The sequence below is a fragment of the Actinia tenebrosa genome, unplaced genomic scaffold, assembly GCF_029948245.1.
Source record: "Actinia tenebrosa isolate PJP-AT-01 unplaced genomic scaffold, QUT_ActTen_1.0 PGA_scaffold10__47_contigs__length_13832649, whole genome shotgun sequence".
In the NCBI taxonomy this organism is placed as follows: domain Eukaryota; kingdom Metazoa; phylum Cnidaria; class Anthozoa; order Actiniaria; family Actiniidae; genus Actinia; species Actinia tenebrosa.
In genome coordinates, this window is record NW_028292570.1 from 3,517,396 (window position 1) to 3,537,465 (window position 20,070).

General features: G+C 36.9%; 2 protein-coding genes and 1 long non-coding RNA gene across 4 annotated transcripts; 2 read left to right on the forward strand and 1 right to left on the reverse strand.

Moving 5' to 3' along the window:
* The first annotated feature begins 738 nt into the window (after positions 1-738).
* Positions 739-9,091, forward strand: LOC116302863 (autophagy-related protein 13). Of its 2 annotated transcripts, none has more exons than XM_031712258.2 (13): positions 739-947; positions 1,511-1,591; positions 1,680-1,846; positions 2,051-2,194; positions 2,765-2,805; positions 3,158-3,251; positions 5,719-5,847; positions 6,511-6,636; positions 6,876-6,963; positions 7,340-7,480; positions 7,870-7,965; positions 8,262-8,381; positions 8,857-9,091. In XM_031712258.2, exons 1-13 carry the CDS (start codon positions 870-872, stop codon positions 8,947-8,949), a joined length of 1,398 nt encoding a protein of 465 aa, XP_031568118.1. In that variant the 5' UTR covers positions 739-869; the 3' UTR covers positions 8,950-9,091. The 2 variants fall into 2 exon arrangements, with proteins under 2 accessions (XP_031568118.1, XP_031568119.1); XM_031712259.2 differs by having other exon boundaries at positions 7,343-7,480.
* On the forward strand, positions 4,595-5,470 carry LOC148912788 (uncharacterized). The gene is made up of 2 exons (XR_016119208.1): positions 4,595-5,021; positions 5,292-5,470. It is a non-coding gene; the product is annotated as an uncharacterized LOC148912788 (long non-coding RNA).
* A 991-nt stretch (positions 9,092-10,082) lies between the features above and the next one.
* LOC116302856 (uncharacterized) lies at positions 10,083-11,651 on the reverse strand. The gene has a single exon (XM_031712245.1). The coding sequence runs from the start codon at positions 11,649-11,651 to the stop codon at positions 10,083-10,085; it is 1,569 nt and encodes a 522-aa protein (XP_031568105.1).
* Positions 11,652-20,070: the final 8,419 nt, after the last annotated feature.

Sequence of the window (20,070 nt, forward strand, 5' to 3'; positions counted from 1 at the left end):
ATTTATTCATTCATCCATTCATTCCTCCATTCAATCATCCATTCATTCATTTATTTATTCATTCATTCATCCATTCATTCATTTATTCATTCACTCATTTATTAATTAATTAATTTATTGATTCATCCATTCATTCATTTATTCATTCATTTATTTTGTATTTTTTTTAGAGTGGTTTTCTTAAACACATAAAACAAAGTGTACTAATTATAGTGTAGAGTGCACGCACTGAAACCGTGAACATTAAATAGTACTAATTAGTACTATTTCATACAGAATCCTTTGTTTTCTATATTTTAATTATCACTATTTAGTGCTAAAAATATTTGTTTCACGGATTTAGCGTGAGCACTCTAATAGTTGGATAAACAATAGAAAACAGTGTATTTCACGGGATTATGAAAACCACTCTGTTTGTTTGTTTATTTATTTATTTATTTATATATTTATATATTTATTTATTTATTTGTGGGATTGGGACTCTAGCCTTGGTAGCCTCACCCATTTGCTGCATGGAGACACGGCCCCTTCATTGTTCGCCAAGTTCTGGTTATATATATTTTATTTTAGTGTATTTTTATTTAAACCCTTTCCCGACCTCTTGGCTAGCCCTCAACCCCCTCCTCCCGTTCTTTCCTACTCCTCAGAAATCCTCTTGTCCCGGTAAGAATTGGGTTCCCTGTGCTATTATTCCCGAGAGTAGCCTGGCTCCAATAGTTTGTTTATTCAATGGCGGACACGAAAGCTTCTGGTCGTCATAAAATGACTTAATATTTTCTACTTATTTTCGCAGTTTTTAAGGCTTCTAAACTCCTTAAAACTCTGACCATGAACTACAGGTAGCCTAAGGTCATATATGAAACAAAAAAATGGATGAAGAGGTTCCTATTTTAGGAGCTAAAGACCAGAAAGATTTCGATAAATTCTTGAAGTTTTTGTCATTTAAGGTAATTTAATTTGTGATTTTTTACGTATAAAATACCAGCCTTTAATTCTCTATTTGTCGTTTATCGTTATTATTGGCAAATATTTTACCTTTCTGGGTTTAATTTTTGATGGTTCGAAGTCTTTTGAATGATTTTATCTAGCCCATTCTTTATTCGTACACACTTCCTCTTTTGACATTATTTACTAGTATTTCTTTACACAATTTTCAAAATACCAGCCTTTAATTCTTTATCTGTCGTTTATCGTTATTATTGGCAAATATTTTACCTTTCTGGGTTTAATATTTGATGGTTCGAAGTCTTTTAAATGATTTTATTTAGCCCATTCTTTGTTCGTACACACTTCCTCTTTTGACATTATTTACTAGTATTTCTTTACACGTCGCTTACAGTAGACTCCTTAACATAAATATGGTATTTTACAACGACTATGTCATGTTTTTTCCCTCTAAAATAGTACCTTAAAGAACACAAATAGAAGATCATCCCGTAGAGTTATCTTATCTTAATTGTTAAAAAGGCCTAGCAAATGTGAATGTTTTCTCTAACTTATTGATTTTCAGGCTGTTCAAGTTATTGTACAATCAAGACTTGGAGACAAGGTTCACACGAGATCGAAACCAAATAACAGGGGTCAAGACTGGGTAGGAATCTAGAGTAATCCATACATCTACCCATTCATCCATCCACCATTCATTCATTCATTTATTCATCCATTCATTTCAATTTCAGTTTAACTTGGCCATCGATGACATGCCAGAGATTACCAGTGAAACTAAGAAATCTATGGGAGGTAATCTACCATCTGTACAAACACCGATGTGTATAGAGATCTCCCTGCAGACTAGCGAAGGAGAATCCATGGTGCTGGAGACCTGGTGTCTTGGAATAAATAACAAGTTGGTGTATTACCAGTTTTATTCGTTCTACCTTATACATAACTCATATATAACCAATTTAAAAAAATTGTGAAAGTACCAGGCTTGTCATTTTTCTGACCTGTCTTTCTTATCTCAATTTCTTCTGAAAAATTGGGACAATTTTCAATAGCGTTGGAAATCAACAGGATAAATCGATTATTATTTCGTATGTTTCTTTTGTAGACAAGACCCTCATGCCAAGATAACCTTCACTGTGTATAACCGCATGGGGATGCTACTCAAGTCCCTGATATCTGTTGCTCGGGTAACACCATCATATAGACTGGCCAGGAAGCAAATGAGTGGAGACTACGTCATCTGCTACAGGTGAGACAAAATATTATTAGTTATCATTAGAGATCTACCTGAAAGTGGAAGTATAGGGAGGTGTATTTAATTGATAGTTCATTCGCAATCCACCTCTGGGGTCTTTTTTTTTATTTATTTATTTATTTATTTATTTATTTATTTTTTATTTTTTATTTTTTTACCTCTGGGGTCTTTGGTTTAAGTTTCTCAACTTGGTATCACATTTTACAAGAGTTTGTTGGATCTCTTCTCTAATTCAAGTGTTCTTCATGTTCTCTGGTTTTCTTCCTCTGCAAAACATAACGAGGAATGATGGATATTTTTATCAACATTCATTTCATGTCATAATTAAGTATCATTCTTCTAGTTAACTTGTTGTTGTTTGCATGTAGGCAAAAGTACCAGACATTAAAACATGTTCTAACTGCCTCCTGAATCTTTGATGTTTGTTGCCTGAAACGTTAGCATAAGATTTGTCAATTTCAAAGGTGGCCTTGTTTGAAATTGACAAATGTTAACGTAACTTTGTTAACTGACAAACCTACAAGTTTTAGGAGCCAGTTAAAGCATTTAGAATATCTTTCTTAGGATTTACTTTGGAGATGTTAGAGTAAAAGAACTTGGAGAAGGTGGGTACAATACTATAATCAATAGAGTGGGATAAAATATTATGTTATATTTCTATTATATATTATTCTATACCTGAGTGGCATGCTATATAATTGTAAAATATCATTGAAAGTGGCATCTGTTCATAGATCAATTGTTAATAATATTTTAATACTTATTAGGGTTTCAGACAGTAATGTTAGTACCCCAGTGACATTATTTTGTTACTCTATCAGCAGTTCATAGATCAATTGTTAATAATATCTTAATACTTATTAGGGTTTCAGACAGTAATGTTGGTACCCCAGTGACATTTGTTACTCTATCAGCAGTTCATAGATCAATTGTTAATAATACCTTAATACTTATTAGGGTTTCAGACAGTAAATGTTGGTTCTGTTGGTACCCCAGTGGGATCTGTCACCCTGTCCGCAGCATATAGGACAAGTCTTTCTATGACTGGAAGGTATGTCATAATTATTATTATTTATGAATGTATTATTTTTTGGGTGGAGTATCGTCAGATGTTAATTATGACAAAATAGTGTTCAGAAATCAGCTTCAATAGTTGGCTTACAATGACATAATTTGTTTTGATTGATTGTTATAAAAATTGCGAATCAGAAACCTATTGGACAATCCAGCACAGCAAAGTTTCAATACCTTTTGTTAAAATGGCTGTTACATTAAGATCACAATGACAATGTCTATGTCGAACATTATGTACACTTATTCCCTTGAATTATTTGTCAGGTGTCCCTCAAGGCTTTAACTTGGGACCCCTGATTCATCACTAATTTTATTAAAATGGCAATATTTATGAACATTATGTACGCCGATTCTCTTGAATTATTGGGTCAGAGGTGTTCCTCAAGGCTTTAACCAAGCAACCCAGATTCATCACTAATTCTATTAATATCATACTGCCAATGTCTATAAACATTATGTACACCTATATTTGAGCTGTGATGAAATCAATATTTTTCATATCTTCTCATTACTAATTCAAATCAAGGGGTGCAAAATAAGCCTTTGTGTCTCAAGTTATTGATCACTAAGATGATGAAGGTTTATTCTTCATCTTTAAGCATTAATAATAATGTCCATTTATTGTCATTTCATTGTTGTCATTTCCTTAAGATTATTATTATTTGATTTTTTGTTGACATTTGCTGTTTCCTGTTATAGTGTCATTTTTTAGCCTGTTGCTCAAACACCATAAGAAAAAAAATTTATTTCAAAACCTTTTTGAGTTCGATTTAACAAATGCTTGAATAGATTTCATTGCCTTCTCTCCCCTCTCTCTCTCACCTTTCCTCTCCTCTCCTCATACCTATTTTTTTTTATATGTTACTTTACATATAGATAGATATAGATATATAGATATTTTTCTTATTACAATGTGTTTGTAAAATATAACAAACAAAAAAATCCCTGTTAATATTCAATGCTTTAGCAATACCTGTAAATCGTAGGTCATGCCAATAAAGCTATTTCAAACCTCTCCTCTCCTCTCCTCTCCTCTCCTCTCCTCTCCTCTCCTCTCCTCCCCTCTCCTTCACATCCAAAACTACAGCGGAGACCTCTTCAACTACCTATGATTTGTCTGCGTGAATAAATAAAGCGTTATCATGATTATCAAAACTAGCTTTCCACACAAATAAGCTTTCTATTTTCTATCAGGAATGACGTCATCTTGAAGGTTGTTTACTACGTGACGTCACACATTTTCAAAATAGTAGCAATTTTTCCCCTCAAGCTTTGATAAACTCTCTTTACTAGACACGAAACAACTTACTTATTGCTTCTTTTTTTCCCTCATTTTATAACAATTTTCAGCGAAGACCAGAAAAAAATATTTATGAGCACTTTTTGCACGGAGAAAAAAAAGGAAAGCAAAAAAGTTCCGCTTGAGTTCTTTTCGAAATCCGTCGAAAATTAATATTATTTTGTCCCTATTTCCAATATATTAATATTCCTGTTTCCTCTTATAAACCTCTTAAAATATTCCACTCCACTCGAGTTTCGAGACTGAAAGAGGGTTTCATTTTTACGTTTTCATTTTTGGATTAAATTCAAACGTGGTAGAGTGATGACGTGTGATAATATTTTTATCCTAACGGGAAAAACACCTCTCATTGTTCAAACTACGCTTATATAAATGAGCAAGAATGTGGTATAGTTTAAATGCTTTAACTCCAACACCGAGTACCTAGAACAGAAACAACATAACAAGGTATTGTATCTAACAGTTTGATATAATATTTTGTTATAGAAGTTTTCGGAATGTTATTAGTAAAATTTTTAGTCTTGATTGGAATATCTAGATCTGTAAACATATTTAGACAATAAGCGGTATTGAATCTGGCTTTCTTTACATTTTTTTTGGAAGATTTTAGATGTAACGGTTTGATCGTTTGACTTTGGCCGTGTTTAAATTTTTTATTTTTTATTTTTTATTTTTTTATTTTTTATTTTTTGGCTTTTACTTTTGTTTCCGGATTAGAACCTATTCGCTTACTGGGAAGATTAGAATACTCCATTTTCCAGTTCCGTTCAGTGACCACGAATAATAGTTCCTGGGAAACGAGTGGGAAACATATGGTACTGACCTACAGCACGTACACGGTACGATATGCCGTAACATTTAAGTGGCTTCCCATAAGAATGGTTATCGTACGAGTGGGAAACGTACGGTAAGGTACTGACATCGAAATGGCTTCCCATTGTTTTCCAGTAATTTATCCAATCACAAAACGTATCGTACGAATTTGCTTCATCGTTTCCTAATCGGGCAAAAACCATTTTAGTAAATCGCAGTAGGTCTTTCGTTGTTCCTCCACTTCTTCTTTTTATCTCATCTTCCATTACTTTTATTTCTTTATCCATATTCATTCATTTTTTCATTCATTCCTTTTAACTTCCATCCACAGCCAGCCAGCCATGCCAGTCAAAAGCGACCACTACAGCTCCAACTCATGTCAGCGACAAGCATCATGGGATAGCCCAGTACCCTGTTCATCAGCAGCGCAGGCTCAATTCCACAAAGGAGCAGGCGTCAAGTACGTTGCTTAGCATATATGCAAGGAGACTGTATATTCATTTCTGCGATTAGACTTAGTTTTGGAGATATTTGAGATATTCTTTTCCTTGCCACGAGGTTTTTTCTCCGGGTTCTCCGGTTTACATCGTCTTCAGGTTTTACAATATTAAATGTAGTGGTGATGTGTGTGTGTGTGAGTGAGAGCTGGTCAAATAGTCCCTTTCACAGTTCCCTGCGCCATCTTGAAAGGTAGCCGTGCCTTTGCATCGAAGCGAAACGAACGGTGAGCTGGCATTGATAGAGACCTTTTTTAACACCTTGGACAATTATTCACATGTCTCTATCATAGCAAGCTCACCGTTTCGTCGTGCTTCGATGCAAAAGCACGGCTATCTTTCAAGATGGCGCAGGGAACTGTGAAGAGGACTATTGGAGCCAGTATTTAAGCTGAATCTGTTCACTGACTATAGAAAAGAAGTTTGTTCATATTAGCCATTCTGAGGTTGAGGAACAAACTGGATCGAGCTCTTTTAGGAGACAAAATATCGCCCCCTTGGAAATACGTCCCCTAAAACGGTCCCATAGTGCACTGCGATGCTTACTCGCCCCAGTTATTTTCATTAGCCTAGTAGCTCAGGCGGCCGCTCCCATCTCAATGAACCATTCTTTCCGTCGTCCCTAGACACGTAGCTGATGAGATAGCCAGCGCTTCAGAGACAGAAGTGACTACATGTGGACGTACCCCAACACACTTCAAAGTGTCCAATCGTCTTTCACCGACATTGTGGAGAAATGCCAGCAACCAAAGGTGTGGTTTGTCGTTCTCTTTGCCCCACCCTCTCCTCCCCCTTACATCTCCCCGCAGCCCTGAAGAAATGCTTTCATTATTTGGGAATGTGGGGAGAGGGGAGGGGGAAAGGGAAATGGGGGGGGGGGGGGGTGGAGTTTAAGGTTTTGTTAAGCATTTGAAAAAAGGTTGGCTTTAGTAACCATTACTAGAAGGTAATTTTTTATTGTACTAAGTGTTTTTATGTCTTGTTGTCACAGGCCTAACAGCATCCCACAATCGATTGATGTTGCTATGGATCATCATGCGAAAGGAGCCTTCGCTACGTCTCCTGTTTCAAACGAGATTGTAAGCAAAAACTAGCAGACAATTATACTATACTAGTGATAGAATGTCGTGCATAGTGGTGGTGGTGACTGATGAGGATAATAAAATTGATGTTGATGATGACGATGATGATTATGATGCATGATGGTGATGATGATCATGCAAGATGATGATGAAGATACGCGATGATGATGCATGATGAGAACGACGATGATGATGTGTTAAAAATTATGTTGATGATCATGTTGATGATAATGATGGAAGTGATGGTTGTTGTATTGATAGTGGTGAAAATGACTTATGTTGATAAGATGGATGATAATAATGATATTAAATACCTTTTTAGGCTGTTCATTATGCGATCCTCTTCTTTAATTATCATTACGCTACTTTTCAGCAGCCATTACCAGCTTTATCCTCTACACCCCCTTTTGCCTCGTTGCTGTCCGACAGGAAGAGCCTGGGCTCCAGGTCAGACACAACTGATGGTATTAGTAGAGTAACGCAAAGAAGAAATTCTACTTCTTCAAACAGAAAGGTAATATTTTTCTCTCTTTTCTGTCCTCTTCCATTGCCTTCTCTCCCCTTACCTTTCCTCTCATCTCTCATCTCTCATCTCTTTCTTCTCTTTAATTCCCTTTTTTTCTCTTCTCTCCTCTCCTCTCCTCTTCCCTTCCCTTCCCTTCCCTTCCCTTCGCTTCGCTTCCCTTCGCTTCCATTCCCTTCCCTTCTCTTCCCTTCCCTTTTGCTCTCTCATCTCATTTCTCTTCCTTTTCGTTTTATCTTTTCTTCAATATTTTTCCCTTCATTTTCTTTTTCTTTCCATTTTTGCCCTTGTCCCACTTCCCTTCGTTTTTGTTTTTCTTTGCCTTTTCTTCATTCCCTGTGTTTGTTTGATCATCCATCTTATCCCACTTTTTATTCCAGGACAGTTCGTCAGAGTCAGTCGACACTCGTCCACCAGCTAGCAATACTACACCAAGCTTATGGGGAGGCGAAGACGATTTCGTACTGGTCGAACTTGTAAGTTTGGGTTAATCTTTCCCTCAGTAAGATTCTTTGTTTGAGTTGTATCCATATTCATATGTTGTCTCATGCACAACTGTTAAACAAGGAGATAATACTGAAGGAAATGACAAGTGGTCTGAAACAGGAAAACATTACGAGGTCTATAAAACCTTCATGTGTGTTTTTTCTCCGTAACCAGCTTTATTCTTGTTCTTTTGTGTATGCTGCATGCGTTTGTTCTTGGAAAGGTAGTGCTTATCGTCTCGTTCATCCATTTATTATCAAAATTCATTCATTTGTTGTTCTTTTAGAGACCAGCCTTCGCGTCCAGTGCAGACGGTGACCTGGGAATGTTCTATCGCGAATGTCAAACAGCACCACCACTCACTTTGTTCCAAGAAAATAAAGACCAAACCCTTGATACTATAATGGTAAGAAAGAGTAAAGTTCTAATCTTCGATTGCACGTTCTGTCATCGCGACCTCTCGGGGGAGCGTTGGTACCATTTAACAAAGGATTTCTCATTAGCATCCATTGTTAACGGTACCAAAATGGCCGCCATGTTTTTGTCTTTTGACTCTCTTGGGAATACTTGCAACCCATCATTTAGCACTTTCGACGTTAGGGGGAAAACTGGGTCGATTTGGCATTGCAAGTGCATTGTGGGAATTTTAGGGGAACACATTTCCAAGATGGCGTCTATTTTGTTTCCTCAAACAGTCCCACAATGCACTGCAATGTCAACTCGACCCAGTTTAACACAACCTTGGAATGGCTATCTAAACCATGGACCTCTTTCAGTCATGTTTATGCCAATATGAACACAGTGGTATTGTCCAACCCAATGATAGAGACCACAGGGATCCCAATCCTGTTTTATTGCTGTCTTTTTCATTTTATTCCCAGGTTGATCTTGATCAGCAGCTAAGCAGCTATCACGAGTGCCTACCGATGTTTGACGAACTTGTTGCGAATTTACAACATTCACAAACATCGTGACCTCAGCACATTTGCACTGTGTTGCGTGACACGAAAATGCTGATTGCGTGACCAAATCAAATCAAATTGAATCATTCATTGTAAATAGAAAAAATGTAAATAAATTTGAAAATTCAAGATAAAATGACCATTTGGTGATATGGTAAGTGTCAGTTTTAATATTCAGTCAGATTCGGAGCCCGCGTTTCAGTTGAACTGCGACAAAAAAATTGCGCATGCTCAATGAACTTTTCAGTTACCCGGCTTCTAGCCCTGCCTGGCTCAATGTTGTATGTGAGTAGAGTTGCTTGTTGGTTCTCTCCTGTGCTTTGAGGGTTTTTCTCCGGGTTCTCCGGTTTTCCTTCCTCCACGAAAATCAACTCTACTTCCAAGTTCTAAATTCGATCTATCCGTTGCCCTGAGTGGAAAAGTTGAATAAACTTTAAAGATGTGGATTATTCAGTTTCCTTTTAATAGTCCTTAACAACAGTTGCTAAGTTTTCCTGTGCTGTAAGAATGAGAGACGAGTGTATTCTTGCAAATGGTGTCAAATGAATACGTTAACCAATTAAGGCATGCTACGTGTACGTTCAATCAAAACGGAACCAAGGATTTTTCTTGATTTTTTTCAGCAGTTAAGATAATTACTAATTTACAATGTCGAAACGTTGATAAACGAAAGATGTGAGAAACAAAAAATATTATTCTCTCTTCTGTCGGGTCTAAAGGTCTCGCGTTTTGTTGGGCCTGAAGTCGCAACTACTCGAATAGAATTTTGGAATTTCACTAAGAATTGCATAATATCGAACAAACGAGGATAAGAAGTCTCGCTTGTCTAAGAACAGCTGCAAAGGAGACTAGGCGATAAGGAATAATATTCAAACTGATATAAAAATGACAGAAGTTAGAAAGGAAAAGAGGATTGGCAAAAAAGGAGGGGAGAGAGGAAAAGGAAAGAGAGTGCAAAAAAAGGAATTAAATAAATGAGGAATAGAAAAGAAGGGAAAATAGCAATTAGTGGAAAAGAGGAAGAAAGAAAAGAGTAAAGCCCCAAATTATTTTTCAATTTCTCGCCCCATTTTACGTTTTATTCTTTTCCACAACACATCAAAGTTACATACGAATCAATAAACTAACTGAAGTAAAACTCTGCCTCACATCTCCATTCTTCTCATCATGAGCCGATTGTACTCCAACACACTTTTGGTCGACTCAAATATCACCGATGAACCAATATACCAAGTCTTCTCGTTCCCTTGATTCTCGATTATTTTCCACAAGATTCCTTCAGCCGTTTTCTCCACCGAAAAACGCGGGAAATAATTCCATGACTTGCTTTTGATTACACTGATGGTATCTACTCCAAGGTGCCTCTTGAAATGCTGGTTGAATGTTTCACAGAGTAGAGAGGTTCCCATAGGAGAGTGATCACCCATTTGATATGCTACAGTAGAAATATTAGATTTCAATCCTTTCGTTGTAGGACAGTGTCCACCCTTGAGGACGTATCTGGAGTTCCTTCGTGCCCAAACACTTTGCTCTCTTTTGTTGTACAAGTTACTAAGCCAGTAATCTATGGGAGTGTAAGAACGACATTGCTCTTTGGAGTCAAACAAGGTTGTAGTGAACCAAGTATTTCTGAGGTGGGAGAATTCTTCTTCTAAGGGTGTAGTGTGTTCCAGAACACGAAGAGCTTCTCGAGTATCAGCAGCCCAGATCAGAAAGTCAAACTTCTCGGTCCTATCTTTGCCGTCGTTGAACTTGATCGTCACACCAGTAGAATCTCGTTTGATGTTTTCAATGGCGATATTAAGGTGGACGTCAGAGAAAGCTGCTAGTTTGTCGGTCATCTGTTGGAAGCCATTGCGAAACATATCAACACCTCCCCCAGAAACACCGAGGCTTCTTGCAAGCATAGCGTAAAGAAATTTAGGCGTATCCCAAAGCATTCCGTAGAGAGCTGGTACTCTATCAAGGTGGCCATACCCTTGCATCGTGTGAGAAGCTGTCAGAACTGGAACCAGAGCGAGAAGACGATTTTTTTCCAAGAAAGCCATGAAAGTGCTATTGAGTTGAGAGAGAACTTGACTGGATGGTTTGTACATCAACTCGCCTTCATATTTACCAAACATTTGACGATGGAGAACAGAGTATCGATAGGTTGCCTTGATAAGGTTACCAACTGCTTCTACAGGGTCCTTAGCGTTGGTAAGGCGTTTGACTTCAAGGATAACGTATCCTCTAAACGTCAACGGGTATGGAAGATTGTCTAGCCATGCCGTGCTCGGAGACAGGGGAACAAAATCGTCGACGCCAAGTTCTTTAGCCAAAGCGTAAACGTTAGTTATGTAGTCCGGACTTGTGTAACACGCACCTAGTTCGTGTGGAATACCATCATGCCACACACTCATGACTTTACCACCGACGCGGGAATCTTTCTCAAAGACCACAGTGTTGTTGAAGCCTTTCTTCTTGAGCAAATAACCCATATGAAGCCCCGCTAATCCGGCACCAACGATAGCGATGCGTTGAGAAGGATCAGGCTTGGCGCTTAGAGGAGAAAAAGGCGTTCCTTTGGGTTTGTCGTCGTTGTGGACGAGAAGTTGTAGCTTGCGAAACGCTATTTGCATAGCTAGTGGAAGCTTCGAAAGATTAGCATCTGTGAGGATAACACTCGCGGAAAGTAGAAGAATGGCTGCAGCAATGGTTCCCATTTTGACCATATTGGTTCACTTAAGACAATATTTCACCACACTAGGTATATTTGTTTCATACGTACCCTGACACTCTCAGAAACTGAACTCCTTCAATTGTTAACTAATGAACTAATACTTGTAGGTTGCTAACGTCATCAAGATGTCTCGTGGAATATATTTACCAACTGGATGGTAAGTTTTCGATACCATACAAGTCATCAATTTATCTCTCATTGCTTCGTTTCACTTGACATCATTTCGTGTCTAGTGGGGAATGTTCATCAGCTAAATCACATTGTTAAGTTTTCAATAGAATTCTTTCTGGTTGACAACAAATTGTGGTCAATGTTTGAACACCATCTGGAGCAGATAATGAGATTCAAAATCTGATTGAAACCCCGTAAATAGATTGTATTAGTTGTCGTAACGAGAGAAATCCCCCCCCCCCCCCTCCCCCCAAAATCACATAACTGTTACTGGATAGCGAAAAGATTAGGTCTATTTTATTTAAATAACTTTTGCTGGGAGAGCAGAGCAGAGCAGAGCAGAGCAGAGCAGAGCAGAGCAGAGCAGAGCAGAGCAGAGCAGAGCAGAGCAGAGCAGAGCAGAGCAGAGCAGAGCAGAGCAGAGCAGAGCAGAGCAGAGCAGAGCAGAGCAGAGCAGAGCAGAGCAGAGCAGAGCAGAGCAGAGCAGAGCAGAGCAGAGCAGAGCAGAGCAGAGCAGAGCAGAGCAGAGACGCTTAGTGTTGCGATAATCCACCCAATTGTGAATCTATCAATGAAGTTTTTAAGATTACGTTTCCTCTCCTAGAAACCAAGGTTGACTAAAGCTGTTGAGAGCCCAAAATATCGCATCGAAATTAAGCTCTCTCCAAAGAATTGGAATCTTTGCTAAAGTTTCAAGAGTCTCTTCTTTACTCTTCTCTTCTCTTCAATGTCATAACCAGTTTATGTAATACTCCAGTTTACAGTTCCGTTCGAGTCACCACGAGTAATGGTTGCAAGTCGAGGCTGCAGTTTCCGCGCATAGCGAAACTATACTATATCATGCGCGGAAACTCCAGCCTCGGCTTGGAACGGTACTGTAAAATGGAGCATTGTCATTCTATATTTTTACGTTTGCTGCGTCCCGGCATTTTACATACGAATATACTAACAGTACATCGTAAGTCAAGACTATTAACTTTAACTTACAATTACACTGCAAGCTATTTGCTGGGTTTCAATCAGATGATTTAAATACCCTGGAATCTCATTATCTGCTCCAAATGGGGGTCAAACACTGACCACCATGTGCTGTCAGTCAGAAAGAATTATATCGACTTGCGATTCAATGACAGTGACAATGTTTTATTTAGTACCAAAAATTTACAATACCAACATTTACGAGATACACTCAATTGAAGAATCGTTGTCGAGTTCAGAAACATAGGACATAGAAGCTGAGACCGAAATGACACAAGGGAAGTACGTTAATTAGATGCATGCTGTGACCGGCGACCCGTGGCATCATCCACTGTTTTAATACGCGTTTGGCATTCTAAACCGACTGCATGGATGGCGCAAATGAATAAATTATAATATAATTATGCAATTTCCCATGTGCCATTTCGGTCTCAGATTCCATGTTCTATGTTTCTGAACCCGACAACGATTCTTCGATTGAGTGTATACAAGAAGAAACGTCTATTAGGTAGACTCTGGCTGTATTAACTATAGGAGCCAATCTAGACAGTCAGAGGAGATATAGTAATGAAATATCAACGTTTAGTCATTGAGTAATTCAGATAAAATAAATATATAAAATACAAATACAGCTGATGAACATTGCAAACCAGACAGGAAGTGACGTCAAGAACACCAAGAAATGAGAAAAACAAGGGCGTAGCCAGGATTTTTCAAAGGGGGGTCCCTACACACCAAACCTTTACTATGACGTTATAGCACTATGGTACGATTTGCTATTTTTTATCGCTTTTGTGGCTTAGAAAGGGGGGACACGAGCACACTAGCACCCCCCTCCCCCCTAAATAATCCCCTGAAATAAATTGATGAATTGTATAGTATCTAAAACTTACCATTTTACCAGCGGTCAAATGCATTCCACAACACATCTTGATGACGTCTGGTGTTAACGACCTATAGAACCCCTTCCACCAAGTCCCGAGAGGAATTGTTCTGCGAGTCAGAACAATGAATTTTTTTTTTTTTTTTTGCATAAGAAAAGATGGCCTACTGTTTTGTCCCCCAAGACCATTACTTTACATATTTTAAAAAATATGCATTATTTATGAAGGAGGAAAAAAAGGTCATTTTGGGTAATTTTGGGGCAAAAAGCATGAACTATAGCCCATGGTTTTGATCGATTTTGGGTCATTTTCACACCTTTTGAAACGATATGCATTATTTATGAGGGATGCCAAATAGGTAATTTTAGGCCATTTTGGGCAAAAAGCATGGACTATAGCCCATGGTTTTTTATCGATTTTAGGCCTCTTTCACACCTTTTCAAAAAATATCCATTATTTATGAAGGATGCCAAATAGGTTTTTTTGGGCAAAAAGCATGGACTATAGCCCATGTTTTTGATCGATTTTGGGTCATTTTCACACCTTTTGAAAAAATATGCATTATCTATGAAGAATGCAAAATAGGTCATTTTGGGCAAAGAGCATGGACTATAGCCCATGGTTTTGATCGATTTTAGGCCTTTTTCATACCTTTTCAAAAAATATGCATTATTTATGAAGGATGCAAAATAGGTCATTTTGGGCAAAAAGCATGGACTATAGCCCATGGTTTTGATCGATTTTGGGTCATTTTCACACCTTTTGAAAAAATACGCATTATTTATAAAGAATGAAGAATAGGTCATTTTGGGCAAAAAGCATGGACTATAGCCCATGGTTTTGATCGATTTTAGGCCTTTTTCACACCTTTTCAAAAAATATGCATTATTTATGAAGGATGCAAAATAGGTCATTTTGGGCAAAAAGCATGGACTATAGCCCATGGTTTTGATCGATTTTGGGTCATTTTCACACCTTTTGAAAAGATATCCATTATTCATAAAGTATGCCAAATAGGTCATTTTGGGCCACTTTTGGGCAAAAAGCATGGACTATAGCCCATGGTTTTAATCGATTTTCGGTCATTTTCACACCTTTTCAAAAAATATGCATTATTTATGCATGATGGAAAATAGGTCATTTTGGCCCATTTTTGGGGGAAAACCATGGACTATAGCCCATGGTTTTGATCGATTTTAGGCCTTTTTCACACCTTTTCAAAAAATATGCATTATTTATGAAGGATGCAAAATAGGTCATTTTGGGCAAAAAGCATGGACTATAGCCCATGGTTTTGATCGATTTTAGGCCTTTTTCACACCTTTTGAAAAAATATGCATTATTCATGAAGGATGCAAAATAGGTCATTTTGAGCAAAAAGCATGGACTATAGCCTATGGTTTTGAACGATTTTGGGTCATTTTCAAACCTTTTGAAAAGATATCCATTATTCATAAAGTATGCAAAATAGGTCATTTTGGGCCATTTTTGGGCAAAAAGCATGGACTATAGCCCATGGTTTTGATCGATTTTAGGCCTTTTTCACACCTTTTCAAAAAATATGCATTATTTATAAAGGATGCAACATAGGTCATTTTGGGCAAAAAGCATGGACTATAGCCTATGGTTTTGATCGATTTTGGGTCATTTTCACACCTTTTGAAAAGATATCCATTATTCATAAAGTATGCAAAATAGGTCATTTTGGGCCACTTTTGGGCAAAAAGCATGGACTATAGCCCATGGTTTTGATCGATTTTCGGTCATTTTCACACCTTTTGAAAAATATACATTATTTATGTAGGATGGAAAATAGGTCATTTTGGCCCCTTTTTGGGAAAAAAGCATGGACTATAGCCCATGGTTTTGATCTATTTTAGGCCTTTTTCACACCTTTTCAAAAAATATGCATTATTTATGAAGGATGCAAAATAGGTCATTTTGGGCAAAGAGCATGGACTATAGCCTATGGTTTTGATCGATTTTGGGTCATTTTCAAACCTTTTGAAAAGATATCCATTATTCATAAAGTATGCAAAATAGGTCATTTTGGGCCATTTTTGGGCAAAAAGCATGGAGTATAGCCTATGGTTTTGATCGATTTTAGGCCTTTTTCACACCTTTTCAAAAAATACGCATTATTTATAAAGAATGAAGAATAGGTCATTTTGGGCAAAAAGCATGGACTATAGCCCATGGTTTTGATCGATTTTAGGCCTTTTTCACAACTTTTCAAAAAATATGCATTATTTATGAAGGATGCAAAATAGGTCATTTTGGGCAAAAAGCATGGACTATAGCCCATGGTTTTGATCGATTTTGGGTTATTTTCACACCTTTTGAAAAAATATGCATTATCTATGAAGGATGGAAAATAGGTCATTTTGGGCCATTTTTGGGCAAAAAGCATGAACTATAGCCCATGGTTTTGATCGATTTTAGGCCTTTTTCACACCTTTTGAAAAAATATGCATTATTTATGAAGGATGCAAAATAGGTCATCTTGGGCAAAGAGCATGGACTATAGACCATGGTTTTGATCGATTTTAGGCCTTTTTCACACCTTTTCAAAAAATATGCATTATTTATGAAGGATGCAAAATAGGTCATTTTGGGCAAAAAGCATGGACTATAGCCCATGGTTTTGATCGATTTTGGGTCATTTTCACACCTTTTGAAAAAATACGCATTATTTATAAAGAATGAAGAATAGGTCATTTTGGGCAAAAAGCATGGACTATAGCCCATGGTTTTGATCGATTTTGGGTTATTTTCACACCTTTTGAAAAAATATGCATTATCTATGAAGGATGGAAAATAGGTCATTTTGGGCCATTTTTGGGCAAAAAGCATGGACTATAGCCCATGGTTTTGATCGATTTTAGGCCTTTTTCACACCTTTTCAAAAAATATGCATTATTTATGAAGGATGCAAAATAGGTCATTTTGGGCAAAAAGCATGGACTATAGCCTATGGTTTTGATCGATTTTGGGTCATTTTTAAACCTTTTGAAAAGATATCCATTATTCATAAAGTATGCAAAATAGGTCATTTTGGGCCATTTTTGGGCAAAAAGCATGGACTATAGCCCATGGTTTTGATCGATTTTAGGCCTTTTTCACACCTTTTCAAAAAATACGCATTATTTATAAAGAATGAAGAATAGGTCATTTTGGGCAAAAAGCATGGACTATAGCCCATGGTTTTGATCGATTTTAGGCCTTTTTCACACCTTTTCAAAAAATATGCATTATTTATGAAGGATGCAAAATAGGTCATTTTGGGCAAAAAGCATGGACTATAGCCCATGGTTTTGATCGATTTTGGGTTATTTTCACACCTTTTGAAAAAATATGCATTATCTATGAAGGATGGAAAATAGGTCATTTTGGGCCATTTTTGGGCAAAAAGCATGGACTATAGCCCATGGTTTTGATCGATTTTAGGCCTTTTTCACACCTTTTCAAAAAATATGCATTATTTATGAAGGATGAAAAATAGGTCATTTTGGGCAAAGAGCATGGACTATAGACCATGGTTTTGATCGATTTTAGGCCTTTTTCACACCTTTTCAAAAAATATCCATTATTTATGAAGGATGCAAAATAGGTCATTTTGGGCAAAAAGCATGGACTATAGCCCATGTTTTTGATCGATTTTGGGTCATTTTCACACCTTTTGAAAAAATACGCATTATTTATAAAGAATGAAGAATAGGTCATTTTGGGCAAAGAGCATGGACTATAGACCATGGTTTTGATCGATTTTGGGTCATTTTCACACCTTTTGAAAAAATATGCATTATCTATGAAGGATGCAAAATAGGTCATTTTGGGCCATTTTTGGGCAAAAAGCATGGACTATAGCCCATGGTTTTGATCGATTTTAGGCCTTTTTCACACCTTTTCAAAAAATATGCATTATTTATGAAGGATGCAAAATAGGTCATTTTGGGCAAAAAGCATGGACTATAGCCTATGGTTTTGATCGATTTTGGGTCATTTTCACACCTTTTGAAAAGATATCCATTATTCATAAAGTATGCAAAATAGGTCATTTTGGGCCACTTTTGGGCAAAAAGCATGGACTATAGCCCATGGTTTTGATCGATTTTCGGTCATTTTCACACCTTTTGAAAAATATACATTATTTATGTAGGATGGAAAATAGGTCATTTTGGCCCATTTTTGGGAAAAAAGCATGGACTATAGCCCATGGTTTTGATCTATTTTAGGCCTTTTTCACACCTTTTCAAAAAATATGCATTATTTATGAAGGATGCAAAATAGGTCATTTTGGGCAAAAAGCATGGACTATAGCCCATGTTTTTGATCGATTTTGGGTCATTTTCACACCTTTTGAAAAAATACGCATTATTTATAAAGAATGAAGAATAGGTCATTTTGGGCAAAGAGCATGGACTATAGACCATGGTTTTGATCGATTTTGGGTCATTTTCACACCTTTTGAAAAAATATGCATTATCTATGAAGGATGCAAAATAGGTCATTTTGGGCCATTTTTGGGCAAAAAGCATGGACTATAGCCCATGGTTTTGATCGATTTTAGGCCTTTTTCACACCTTTTCAAAAAATATGCATTATTTATGAAGGATGCAAAATAGGTCATTTTGGGCAAAAAGCATGGACTATAGCCTATGGTTTTGATCGATTTTGGGTCATTTTCACACCTTTTGAAAAGATATCCATTATTCATAAAGTATGCAAAATAGGTCATTTTGGGCCACTTTTGGGCAAAAAGCATGGACTATAGCCCATGGTTTTGATCGATTTTCGGTCATTTTCACACCTTTTGAAAAATATACATTATTTATGTAGGATGGAAAATAGGTCATTTTGGCCCATTTTTGGGAAAAAAGCATGGACTATAGCCCATGGTTTTGATCTATTTTAGGCCTTTTTCACACCTTTTCAAAAAATATGCATTATTTATGAAGGATGCAAAATAGGTCATTTTGGGCAAAGAGCATGGACTATAGCCTATGGTTTTGATCGATTTTGGGTCATTTTCAAACCTTTTGAAAAGATATCCATTATTCATAAAGTATGCAAAATAGGTCATTTTGGGCCATTTTTGAGCAAAAAGCATGGACTATAGCCCATGGTTTTGATCGATTTTAGGCCTTTTTCACACCTTTTCAAAAAATATGCATTATTTATGAAGGATGCAAAATAGGTCATTTTGGGCAAAGAGCATGGACTATAGACCATGGTTTTGATCGATTTTAGGCCTTTTTCACACCTTTTCAAAAAATATCCATTATTTATGAAGGATGCAAAATAGGTCATTTTGGGCAAAAAGCATTCACTATAGCCCATGGTTTTGATCGATTTTCGGTCATTTTCAAACCTTTTGAAAAAATATGCATTATTTATAAAGAATGAAGAATAGGTCATTTTGGGCAAAAAGCATGGACTATAGCCCATGGTTTTGATCGATTTTGGGTTATTTTCACACCTTTTGAAAAAATATGCATTATCTATGAAGGATGGAAAATAGGTCATTTTGGGCCATTTTTGGGCAAAAAGCATGGACTATAGCCCATGGTTTTGATCGATTTTAGGCCTTTTTCACACCTTTTCAAAAAATATGCATTATTCATGAAGGATGCAAAATAGGTCATTTTGGGCAAAAAGCATGGACTATAGCCTATGGTTTTGATCGATTTTGGGTCATTTTCACACCTTTTGAAAAGATATCCATTATTCATAAAGTATGCAAAATAGGTCATTTTGGGCCACTTTTGGGCAAAAAGCATGGACTATAGCCCATGGTTTTGATCGATTTTCGGTCATTTTCACACCTTTTGAAAAATATACATTATTTATGTAGGATGGAAAATAGGTCATTTTGGCCCATTTTTGGGAAAAAAGCATGGAGTATAGCCCATGGTTTTGATCTATTTTAGGCCTTTTTCACACCTTTTCAAAAAATATGCATTATTTATGAAGGATGCAAAATAGGTCATTTTGGGCAAAGAGCATGGACTATAGCCCATGGTTTTGATCGATTTTGGGTCATTTTCAAACCTTTTGAAAAGATATCCATTATTCATAAAGTATGCAAAATAGGTCATTTTGGGCCATTTTTGGGCAAAAAGCATGGACTATAGCCCATGGTTTTAATCGATTTTAGGCCTTTTTCACACCTTTTCAAAAAATACGCATTATTTATAAAGAATGAAGAATAGGTCATTTTGGGCAAATAGCATGGACTATAGCCCATGGTTTTGATCGATTTTAGGCCTTTTTCACACCTTTTCAAAAAATATGCATTATTTATGAAGGATGCAAAATAGGTCATTTTGGGCAAAAAGCATGGACTATAGCCCATGGTTTTGATCGATTTTGGGTTAT